Raw genomic sequence first — 12,661 nt, forward strand, 5'->3', positions numbered from 1 at the left:
AGCTTCCAAATTACGATTCTTTAACTTAGAGGCCAAATGCTCTGTTTTGTTTTTAATGTGTATTATGACTTGCCTTCCTTTGAAGGTGATAATTTCTAGGGTTTTCTGTACACAGCTCTGAAGCTAGCCTCTCCAACTTGTCCCTTTGAAGTGGGGTTCTGCTATTTTTGCATGACTCTAAGAATCCAGTTCTTAAGGAAAACACACATCAAACATGAATTTGTTATTGTCATTCAAATGTATTACTAGTTTCAGAATTAACACCTCAGTGGCAACCATCAAAAGAGACATTTGAGAAAACATCTCAAAATACTTGTCCACAGATTTGGGCAAACTGAGTATGTTCTAGCCAGTTTAAGTCCTCATTTCTTATGGTTTTCCATAGAGTCATGAGGGCAGAAGCATTTTAATGAAACTGTAGGTGATTTGTCATCTGAATATTCAGTATGAACTTCATGAGTACATCCCACCAGCCTTTGTTTCACAGTCCATGCCTTAACCTGTTTAACTGAGACAACCGGCTTCATGGTAGTTCCAGGTGAACTGGAATTTCTATTGGGAAAAAAAAAAAAAATCCTATCAAGTGGGTTCAGTAGGAGTTTCTGTTTCTGTTTGATTTTTCTTGATGCTGACGCCAGTCACAAGGACCTTTCTAAGCTACTGATTGTGTGTCAGTTCAAAGTGATTATTAAAAGGAAATTATTAGACTCCAGCATCAGCTTACAACAACATCCCTAATACCAAAGCTTTTTAAAAGAGCTTTAAAGCCAGCTGCTCACCAGCCTGGCTCTTGCAGATTGCATGTTTGCCTCTGACAGTGCAGTTGTAAATACTGTTCTTAGAAGCATCTCAATGAGATGGACTTCAGAAAGCATGCAGAATGTATTTGATAATCATTGAAAGATAAAAGGAAGCTTTTCCTTTTGTTGCAGATATAACTGCATACCATACAACTGCTATTGCAAAAGCAGACTGCTGCAAATGTCAGCATTTGATAATCCTTGAGAAGGTTGTTTCATACCTGTAGTCTGAAGTACAGAATGCTACATCTTAGAGTGATGATTTTAATTTCCCAGCAGAAGAGTAGGGGAATGCAAGAGGATGTAATAGGAGCACAGGAAGAAAGAGCATAGACCTGTCCACAAAGAGAAGAGCACATGTGTTTGGGGAAGGGGACCAAATTGTGAGTATCAGTTAAATGAAATCCGCGTCAAGGACAATTTACTGGATTAGGTATATTCAGTTTGCACCAAGAGCCTTTCATAACCTCTAGTAACTGTTTAAAAATATTTTTAAACAAAACTCTCTGCTTTTCAGCAGCAATACTGAAGTCTTGCCTTGCTTGCAGATAGTAAAACTTTGCAGTTAACTATTTGAGAACAATTTCCCATGTCGGGTTCGTGGCCTTCAGTGCGTCATTGGGACTGCTCAAGGCACCTGGCTTCTCTTCTTTGAAGTGGCAGCCCTTGCAGAGCAGCTGTAGAAACTCTCAGCAGTAAAGCGTTTCATTTCATCTGTTTTTGGGTGTCACTGCTTCTTGTGCGAGGCTGTGTTGGCTTCAGAAAGTGAATAATGATTTTAGTTTTACTCATCGATTATGTTCTCTACATATAAATAAGTAGAGATTAGGATTTTGCATGTGTCAGCAGTTGATCCCATACCAATAAAATCTTACTTTGATTAAAAATCATAGAATCTCAGCCAGGATGATAGCAAATGAAAGAGGCTAGTTTTATAATAGCAATAGAAGAGAAAAACGATAGTTTGGAAGAAGTGTAAGCTTGGATTGTTTTCTGAATGTGTTCAGTTCAAGCTCTGATCAACAGGCTGCTAGACACAGAAGGAACACTAAGCATAAGCAGCCCCTTGGTCTCATTTGCTCAAACTCAGCGGCTCATTCAAGATCAGTTCCGAAACCCTGTTTTGCAGAGTTTGCTAGAGGTAACTCTCATGTAGTGTACATACCCCCTTACAAAAACTTCGGCATTTGTTTCTTCAGATGCATAACTTCAGGTCCCTACCTCAAAAACTGGATCTTTTGTGATAAAATGTTCATCTCTGTTTCAAATAAAGAATTAAATAGGATGTATGCAACTCATGGGCTGTTTTTCTTTCCTTTTAGAGTATCAAAAAATAAGAAGGTATGTTGATGATAGAATCGTAGAATGGCTTGGGCTGGGAGGGACCCTAAAGATCATCTAACTCCAACCCCTCTGCCACAGGCAGGGACGCCACCCACATGATTTAGTTCAGGATATGTGACAGCATATAGCTTGAACTCTAGTTTAGCTCCGCATCGCAATGTGTTTTACTGTCAGTTCTGAATAAATTTCCCAACATCCTGCTACAAATCACATTTTGTAGTGGTGCACCTTGATCGGTCTTCAGTAATGGCTCCCCACCTCCAGATGTGAGTAGATGAATAAAAGGAGCGCTCGACCAAGGACGCTGGCTTGAACTCGGTGCTATCCCTTTTCAAAGCAAGCGTATCAGTCATCCTCCAGCATCTGATTTCACCAAAGGAAGCAGAGGGTGATGCATGTCAAGTGCTTTGGTAGCTGTTTGCCAAGGCCACTCCAGCAGATGACACGCTGTCGCTGCTGGCCCAGGGATGCGTGGTAAAATCAATTCCGTTGTTATTCTTTCTGAATAGGTTTTGACAGGACTTGTTTTGACTTGTGCTCCGGAGAAAAGATTGGTTTCCCTCACTAGCCAGGCCGTTTACTTCCAAAAGAAGACTCACGCTGATGGAGCACCTGTAAATCATAGTCCTTGCTGGCTTCCTTTTTTTTTTTTTCCAGCCTACAATTCAGTTTTCATTGGGGCTACTTAAAGCCCATGAATATAAGCTTTTAGCATGCAGACGTTGTAAGAAATATTAAGTCCTGTGGATTTTAAATGAATTTCAGGTAGAATAAGATTGTAATTTGGGATGTGGACTGACTTCAGCAGTTAATTCAATTGATGCAGCATAATAGTAATTCAACATAATGTGCTCATGCCATTAGACTTGCACAGAAAAATGCTCTAAATAGCTATAATGAATAGTTTGGATTTTGAAAACCTAGGAGAGCAATTTCACCTTGAATCATAACTGGCATCTCTCGGAATGCCTGTGCATTACAAAAATTCAAAAAGGTGTATGCATTCAAGTAAATTCCAGTGCCACCCTGGGTAAAATTAAATTTTAGTGGCACTCTAACACTTCTGGAGATGTAGTGATAAAATCTGCTCTCACCTAGATAGCTACGGAGGAAACTGTAACCCTGCTTCAAGGAATCTGCAAAACACTGTGCATAAAAACATAGGGAGAATTTTCCAAGGGGCTGAAAATGCAAGTCTTGTGTGGTGTTTTTTTTTGTTGTTTGTTTTGTTTTTTAATTGGAATTTAGGTATTGGAAAAGCTTGATTCTTACCAGCTTAGTTCCAAAGCCATTTAGGTACCTCTAACCATGCCCAGAGGGTGGTGTGGGTAGTGTTGCTGCTTTGCTCTCAGCTCTGGGTTAAGTCCACTGCCAGCACGGGTTGCTGCAGCATTGGTGGCACTGCTGTGACTTACACGAGCCAAGAACACAACTCTCCATAGTTCACTTTTGTAGCTCCAACAAAAGCGACAGCTAAGCTCTTCGCTGTCAAAGGAATATCCTATTTTTATAGATCCAGCACTTAGTCATGTTAATATCTGGGAGCATTACAGGTAAATCCGTTCCACAACAAAAGAGCTACATTCCATTTTTTGGTAGGAGCTTTCAGTCTTATCTCCTCCTATCTAGCTCCTTAACAAACAAGTTGGGTCTAACAAGTTAAGAGTTTACATACGCGTATCACAGTCAAATTGGCAAGATATTTGCTAGCTTATTAAAACAAACAAACAAAGACACAACTGGATTTGCCATACTCCTACTATCTGTGCTAGGAGAACCCCCTAAACGCTGGTTTCTTTGGAAACATCGCCAGCTGAACCCTGCTGCCTGTTCTGCAGCAAATGCTCTGCTCCCTAGGCAGCTGTTTGGCTGCTGCTTCTCCAGCAGCACTTGCTCCTGTGCTTTCAGGTTTTCTTTCCTCCATCGATAGGAGAACGTTACAGTGAAGTCCCTCAGGGAGGCATCTGTAAGTTTAACAGGGGTGTGCTTCTGTTCTGGGGGCAAATTGGTGGTGTGTGGGGTGGAAGTTGTATGTGTAAGGTATAAGGCATGCAAAGACAGGTGGGGTGATGCTGATTGGGAAGGTCTTCATTTCTGCCTGACTACTCGGTGTTATCCGTAAACAGTCTTGCCTCTGATTAGGCCTAATCAAAGTGAACAGTAAGGGTTTGATTAAAACGAGTCAGTCCTTTATTCTTCGCTTGTATAATGTGAATCCAGTTAATCCAGCCCTGAGCCTAATTAATGTTTGCCAGTCTGAAGCAGACAACCCTCCCTTGAATAGTCTGACTAACAGTTGTGACTTGTCATTTTTAAACATTTGTGAATCTGTCTTCATTCCCCTGAAAAATCGCCTTGTGCTTACACAAGCCATGTGAGACTAGAACAAGGTCTGTGGTACCTACGGGACAGATAAATTCTGGAGGCATTTGTTATCTCTGACTCCTCAAGGAAGCTCTGCAGAACTTTGATAGTGTCTAGGACTGGAGTTTTTGTAAGGAGAATCCAGCCACCAAGGTCTTTCTGCAAAAGATACTGGCCCAGGTGATCATGTCATAATTTTAGAAGCTTTTGTTTCAAATATTTCACAGCAATAAGATCCTTTAGGCAGAAGGTAGTCTCCCAGGCGCTGAGTCTTTTTCTTACTGCTATGAAATCACAGCTGCACATAAAGACCTGGGGGGTGTGCAGGAGATGAATGTGTACGGGTACAGAGGTGACATGAGGTACTTCCTGAAGGGCCTGAAATATAACTTCAGATACAGGATATCATATGCTGTCCTGCTCACATATTATACTCAGATCTACTTTATGATATCTCACCACATATGTCAAGCTGTTGGGAAAAGGAACTGAAGCCCCATATTTTCTCTTTTTAAATACAACAACAGCAAAAAGCAAAAACAAAAAGCAAACAAAAAAAATCACGGGGGACCAAAATGCTTGTGAGTAATTATATCTGGTGAGTGGAGAATTGAATGAATCTTGAATGGCTGGAGGTGAAGATGTTAATCGTAGTCTCTGTATGGTCCCCAATACTTCTATGCCGTTGTACTCCAAAGCAACGGCACCTCGTGTTTTATATTCTTGCTGTCTGCCAATTCTTTCCCTGCTTGTTCATATTTAACAAATCCAGAAATTGATCTGAAACTACTTTTAGAGAGCAATCAGAGCATTTTGCTGGCAATTACTCACACCTAATTAACCAGTTAGCCTCAGGATGTCCCTAAGGGAAGGGGAGATTGTTTTAGTGGCAAACGCAAGGCAGAAGCTTCGCTGTGATGAACTGAGCCATGTCGTGGAGGACCAGGCTGTCCTTGCAGACCACAGAGGGAGCCTGCTGGGACTGCTGGCTGGACAAAATGCCTCGGGTTGGACAGCGTGAATACCCCTCGCTGGATAATGTCGGCATATTTGGCATACGAGAACCTGGTCCCTTGGAACTCAGTTCCTGCAGAAACTTCCAATATTTTGGCTAATGGCTTTCCCTGCCCTCCACTCTTGACCCAGATAATCCAGTCTTGTTGGTGTTTAAGATGTGCGTGTCCCAAGTGAGGCAGAGCTAGCCTAGCTTGCCATCCTTTTGCCAAGGGTTCCTTTGTTCTGCGCTCTCCCTGTGGTACGGCTGGTTGCAACCACAGCTGACCTCCCTTGGCAGCGTGCTGATTCCCTCTAACTTCTGCCAGTAAGGAGAAGGAAGGAAAAAAAGCCATGGAAGAAGGCGATCCAATGAAAAGTTTGAATCCTATTTTTTTGGGCAGACCTGAGATCCATTCTCTTCAGATTCTGTGTATAGTATCGCCGCAGACAGGGCCCTCTGCCAACCCCAAGTTGCCACGAGGCACCGTTTCCTGTCAGGGTCGTTTAAGCCAGGCTTTTTTTCTTTGCCGGTAGGGATTGTTGTTCGTGATGAGAGCTGGCGTTTCTCTAGCATTTCGTATTTGAAAAACCACCCTGGAAGTCTTTTTTTCTCTCTTCCCTTCAAGACACCAGTGGAATGGTCTAAAATAAAGAAAGCTGGTTAATTTGGGAAACAGTCCCCAAACGCTCATTTTCCTTTGCATGTGTCCAACAATTTCCTTCTAGGCGACAAAGGCAGGAGATAGGCTCTTATTTCTACACAGTGACATGGGGCTCCCTTTGCGTGCTTTGTCCTCTGAGCAGATCTTTGGTTTTGTGATGGCAGATTGGCAGCTAAGCACGCTCCTGTCTGCTCGTTTGGGACCAGATTCTTCCTCAGGAATATCAGGCTTTGGTGAATATTCCATTTGAAATCGCTGGGACTAATTGTAGTATAATACAGTTTTTCAGAGTCAGGGAATATGCTTCAATCTGTCTTTTTTTTTGTAATCAGCTATCTATCCTATAGAAAACAGCTGTTGATACCTGCATATGCTCTGCTCTATGAATAATTCAAATCAAGATTTGATTTAAAGCTTGCAGCACTTAACACTAGTCAACAGAATAATTACGTGATTGGTGCCAAGAGAAACTAGCATCTCTATTAAAGGGAGAGAGGAGCCGATGCTCAAAGGTAGATGAGCAAGTTAATTATTCCTGCCTGTGCCACTGACGACCTTCTGTGACCTTGTGGCAAAGATTTTCACTGTCAGATTGATGTGTAGGTGTTGAAGGAAGGGTGGGGAGAAGAGGCTGTTGTTTCAAAAATCCCTGAAGCCTTGTGAGGCTTACCTTTATTCCAGTTTGTGGTGCTTTTAGGCCTGTCAAATATTAGTGATATTTATTATGCTAATTGTGAAGTGTTATATTTAAAGAATTTACGACACTCTTTTTCTGGGTGAAATTGGTAGAAACTGCAGTAGGGGAAGGAGCTCAAAATTTTTTCACTTTCTGGAAGTACCAGAGTTGATGACTTTTTAAACAAACCAAAGTTTAATGAAAAATCCAATTCTTCCTAAGCTCTGCTATTGGTCTCGGAGGCTGTCACTGTTTGTAATGGATTATGAGAACAATGTCATTGAACTGAATTCCCCTTCAAAATGCCACAACTGAAAGGATGATAAGAACGTTTTCACATTCGAGAAAGCTTTTTGATTGTAATAACTTTAATAACTTTAAATTAAGTTATGGATTTATATTAAAATGTATAAAATTATGAGGTCCCCACATTATGAAGTAGTGCAAAAATCATTAGAATGACTTTGCTGTGCTGATGGATCGAGTCTGATCACTGGCCTTCTGCTTAAGTAAACCTTATTAAAGTAATAATTTTTAATAAGCTTTCAAAATGGTTACCGTTTTGCCATTTGCATAATGAAACTGGAGGGAAAACTACTCAAATCAGTAGGTGGGCCTCACACCGTTCTCCAGTCTTGCTTCGTTTCCAAGCACTCAGAATCCAAGTTGAAAATTTGCAGGTATCACTGTCATAAATTTTAAGTTAAAGGTCATTAAGGATATAATGCATGCCAAGAGAGGAAAAACACTGCTTCTCCTAGTTTGGATTTTTTTTTTTTTCACCTGGCTTTTTGTCTCTAAAAGTTTGGTACATGTCAAGAATATTTTCATTCTCTTAACTGCTGTTCGTGGATGTGTGCTTAAATGGAGGAACCAGCACAAACTGTTTAAGTTACCCATTTTCCATTCCTGTTATAATGCCAGGGTCCTGTGCCCTCACACTGAGACGTTTACAAATTTGTAATTAGGATATTTTCCAGCAAACCAACAACATAGCAGGTTGAACGCTATTAGTGAAATTAAACTCCTAAGTGCATTTTGAAGAATACTGATTACCAGACTAAATAATCCAGAACAAATGACTAGTTTTGAAAGGCTAACAAACAAAACAAGTAAGACAAGACTTTGGAAATTTTTGAAGCATTTACTTAGCTTTTTCTTTCAAAGTTAGTCATGCAAACCTTGCAAAAGGAGGGTTGCTATAATGTGGTGCTTTGCATTTCTGGGGTGATGCTGTTTAGATGCTGTTGGTGAAGTGCAGGTAGGATGTCGCAGCATTAATTTATATAGAATTTGTACATGTTTCTCTGATGGCACTCTGAGCTTGCCAGCATCAAAGACTCTTTTTTTTTTTCTTTTAAAGGGAACACATCAAAAGATACCAGAGTGCATCCCACCTAGTTTTAACTCAGCACAAACAACAGTGTTTTTCTGTAAATAGAGAAAAATCGTATCTGCTGCTGGAAATGGATTTAATATAAAAGCTTTGAAAACAGCTCTCCCCCTGTCTGTTGTGTCCCAGCAGAGGAGACCATTTCATCTAGCCTTGCTGCAGCTTCCAGTGACTTCCTGGGTTGCAGCAAAGTCCGTGCCAAAGCCCTTCTGGATCCCTAGGAAAGTTTTCTCTCTGTTGTCGCCAGTGTTTGGTGTCGACGTGCCTGTCCCTCTCTCTGATTGCTGTGACCCTCATCCTCTGCCTATCCTGGCTGAACTAGGGATGCTTATTTCCACATACCAGTAAGGAGCACTCTTCCTTTTCTCCTGACACACTCTTCGACTTTGTCCACACTGCAGCACGCAGGGCAGAGCAACCTTCCTCCTTCCTGCCTAGCCGCAGCCCTGTAATAGAGGCATACACACTAGTAATTGTGAGAACAAACACTTCTGCCATCAATCACTGTTTTCCATCTACGGGACTTAACTCCTAGCCAACGTATCTCGACAGAGCAGCCTCAATTTCACTGAAGCAACAGCTTCTTTGTGTCAAGGGCACATCGGCTCTGCGCTGTGCTAACACATCAGCATTGCAAACAAGGGCGAATGCAGATATGGGATTTAAAAGAGGGCTAATTTGTTCGGAAATGGTTGTTGAAGAGCACATAATGCAAAGCCATATGGCTGAGAACCTTCATACAAAATGAATTCCATCATAATCCGGTAGGGTCTGCTTGTTGCCATTTTCCCAAGTATCTTTTTCATGTTCAAAGAATCTGTGATATTCATTGAGCAACTCTTGCATACAGATCCAGGAAAATAGGTATACCTGCTGTTCCTAGTGTTTCTCTGTCAGATAAGTACACGCTTATAGCAGAAGGATTTTTTTTTTCTTGTTGTTCACTGCCATTAGAGCTATCATGCCAAAACAATGAATAATGGCTCTACAGCAAAGGCATGACAGTCAATTATCTGGCCATACATACCAAGGTGAATGCAATAGGTCTTATAATGTCTCCAGTGAGAAATTTTGGTACCTTTGAGCCTTCAGTAGCCATAAACTGAAATTACTGCAGTAACTTTTCAGCACAGTGCTAAAACTCTAACAGTATGCTTTGTTTTACATTTGATTTTCCACCATATTCATCCTTCAGGCATTACTGGATTGGGACCTTTTTAAAGGGCCCTACTTTGTGAACTAATTATGACAAAAGTCGATATGACATCTGTTGCTCACTTTAAATTACCTCTTAGTCTGCTGGAATTCATCTTGAAGGCATTTTTGTAATGAATTTTTTTCACGAGCATTAATACAACCTGTGGGAGATCCGAATAAAAAAGAAAATCTACCAATCCTGCCAAGAGAATAGCTTATGTGCCAGCTGCTATTTTTTGTTGTTGTTATCCCGCTTTCTGTGATATTAATACAGCTGGTTTCCAAGGTACTTTAAATAGATAACAGGTTGTTATATTATGGAGAAATTCTCCTTGAGAAGAAAGTGAATAATTAGGACCGCTTCCTGAACGAACCTCTTTCATGACCCAGAAGTTGCTGCATTCAATGACTAAACCTTGTGTTTTTCATAGGATATTTGTGGCGTTCTGTCTTACAGATGTACTTCCCGCTGCACCCAGGATTAGTGAATAATTTCTCAGGTTATCTTCTTCTGTGGTCAGTCTGTAGCAGAGCAAAGGAGTTTATCCCTGTGTTCTAGATGAGATTTCCCATGCAGCTATTTGGGTGACATTCGGTAATTATTTTTTTTTAGCACCTGTCTGATCAACATTTTACCTACAGTGTTTTAGTTCAAAGTTATAAATATGGCTTATTAAACTATGTTAAATGATTGTAATAATTCAACCCATATGTGAAGGAAACCCCATCAGGTTTGTGAAACCTAACTTTGTGTTAATGTACATCTGTCACAATTTCTGTAGATATAAATGGATGCGAGTCGCGCAGTGGTTGGTGGATATTAACTTCTGGGAAGGGGAATGCTTCTTATGTGTCAGACTTCTTAAAAAAATAAAACATGTAGAGGGCAACTCCGTGAAAAGATGCTGTTAGGTTCTGAAATGTTATGGAAGTCATACAATATTTGTGCAGATGGCCTTGGTCAAAACAAATCCTTTTCAATGCAGGGTTCATAAAGGCTTGATGAGGGAACGATTTCTGAAGTCCTTTTGTGTCCATATGTAGTGAAATTCCTGCAGAATAGATTTGAGGCTTGCACCTGCTGCAGTGTTTGGTAATGCTAGACAGCAGTATTAGCAGGTCATGATTAGCAGAAGCGTCACACGAGTGCAGAATAAAACAGCATGCTTGGCAGGGAAAGCAAGTGGGAAATAGTTTTTTTCTGCTTTTCCTGATCTTAACGTGGACATGTCAGGAGACATTTTTAATGGATGGACTTCAGTGCTGGTGATTATTAGAAGGGCTTTTCGTAGTCCATGGAGATATTGTTTTAGTCTAGATTTTTTTTTTTGTTTTTTTGTACTGCTGTTCATTTAATTCTTCAAAGTGGTTGTAATCATGATATTTTGCATTTTGTTCCACAGAAATACCTCAGGAGCTTTTTTGCTGCAATGCTGAAATCTCCATCATCTCCACTGCACATTGATAAAGTGGGGTCAACTCTGTCTAAACATACCATCTGTGAATTCTCACCCTTCTTCAGGAAAGGAGTTTTTGACTATAGCAGCCATGGGACCAGCTAACTTGCCAGGACCCTTGTGCCGGAGGAGCACAGACAGTGGTGCCTTCACTCGTGGTACAAGCAAAATGAGGGGGAAGAAAAAAGGGTATCTTCTTTCATGCCTGAGAAGTTGCATCAAACCAACTCCAGCTAAAGACAGCTGTGCCCTGACGCTAGCTTTTGTCCTCTGCCACTTCGCATTAGTATGAGAAGTGCCTGCATTTTCCTGGCATGGGGTATGCAGACATTGTTGTGTGAGTTGCTCTGTTAATACCGTATGAAAGTTCTGACTCGTGCTGGGTTTGGATCAGCTCCTCAGTGGGAATGCTTCCCTCACTTCTGCTCAGACAATTTGTTATGGTCGTGTGAGATCATCTCGTGTTGCCTGTGCTGGTGTGTCATACTGACAGGGTTTTTGAGCAGCCTTTCGGTTTCTGTCCAAGTTGCTCCTTAAAGAACATTGCCTCTTTTGATTCCTTATAGCATACTGTGGCATTTAAGGTAATGCTCATACTCTGCTGTTGTTTCTTTTTTTTCCCCAGGACACATGTTATAAGTATTTGACTGTACAATTGTATAGTTTTTCTCAGAAGAATTTAAGGGCCTGAGTGACTTGAATGTTTACAAAATATATACAGGAGAAAGAATATCATTTAAAACCTGTAGAAGTCTTCCACGCTTGGTTATTTTGAAGCAGAATAAATCACTTGCCACTAATTAAGAAGTAAAGGAAGCAATAGTTAACTGAAGAATGCGGTCAGCATCTTTTCATATTTTCTAATTACCTGGACCGTAAGTGGATACTGTGCAGTGTACAGAGCGCAAAGCTATGCATAAAGCTAATGCAAAGTGCTATATTTCTGTTTTTGAAAAACAGCTTCTTCACAAGAGCGTAACACTGTAAGACCTCAATTTTATTTGCATCAGTTAAAATTTACAGGATTTTACTAACAGTACTTTAAAATTACTCAGGATTTATTCAGACTTGCACATGTATATACAGGTAGAACTCATTTTATATTGCTGCGGATCCAAAAATATGTATACACTGTGACTGGAATTGGGTACATGTACATGTTAATGTATAATTGGTTGTATAAAAAGCAGAATAAAGCGGCTTTCGGTTATTAAAATGCATAATGGAAGGTAAGTTTTGTGTGCCATTTCTTAGGAGTATGAAGCATTATTTGGGAGTTGCCATCATTGACCACTGGTAGGTCTTGGTAATCAAACTATTTCATGGTTATTAATGGTTATTAATAGTTATTAAAACCTGAAGCAACAACACTGGTAACATTTTTATTTCGTGACCTAAATTATAAGAACAATAATGCTTTACATTTAATACAATGAATAAAGACAATTGGATTCCATTAGTAAGACTAACCTGCTATGATAAGCGTTTCTAATTAAAAAAAAAAAAGATTAGAATGGATCATTAAAATTTTGAGAGTATTATAATTATTTTGATGTTTTTTCACTGAAAACAGCTAAAATTAAGGTAAAATTTCAAAGCCACCAAAGACCTATTGTCAGTGGGGATACCAGGGTAGACTTAAATGTCTTTGTGTATATGTGACTATCTGAATACCTTTTAAATATCTGTCTCTTGGGACTTAGGCATCGTAATAATTTAAATTGGGAGCCAGTTTCTTAGGTGACTCATTCCAGTCAAACCTGTTGATTCCC

The 12,661-nt window shown here is 40.3% G+C and overlaps 1 protein-coding gene across 10 annotated transcripts in view; it reads left to right on the forward strand.

Annotated features, from left to right (window-relative positions):
* The window catches only part of KIF16B (kinesin family member 16B), a 158,170-nt gene extending 146,053 nt beyond the window's left edge, over positions 1-12,117 (forward strand). For 8 of the 10 annotated variants that reach the window (XR_013949285.1, XR_013949286.1, XM_080587131.1 and 5 more), the window contains one exon: positions 10,836-12,117. Coding sequence is in view for 8 of the 10 variants with exons in the window: in XM_080587131.1 (XP_080443257.1) it covers positions 10,836-10,994 (159 nt within the window). In the remaining 2 variants the exon portion in view is untranslated. Of the gene's footprint in view, positions 1-9,889; positions 10,028-10,835 lie in introns of all 10 variants that reach the window. The other 2 variants (XM_080587134.1, XM_080587137.1) reach the window with 1 other exon arrangement.
* The last annotated feature ends 544 nt before the right edge of the window (positions 12,118-12,661 follow it).

This window comes from Anser brachyrhynchus (genome assembly GCF_964034855.1).
Source record: "Anser brachyrhynchus genome assembly, chromosome: 3".
Classification (NCBI taxonomy): Eukaryota; Metazoa; Chordata; class Aves; order Anseriformes; family Anatidae; genus Anser; species Anser brachyrhynchus.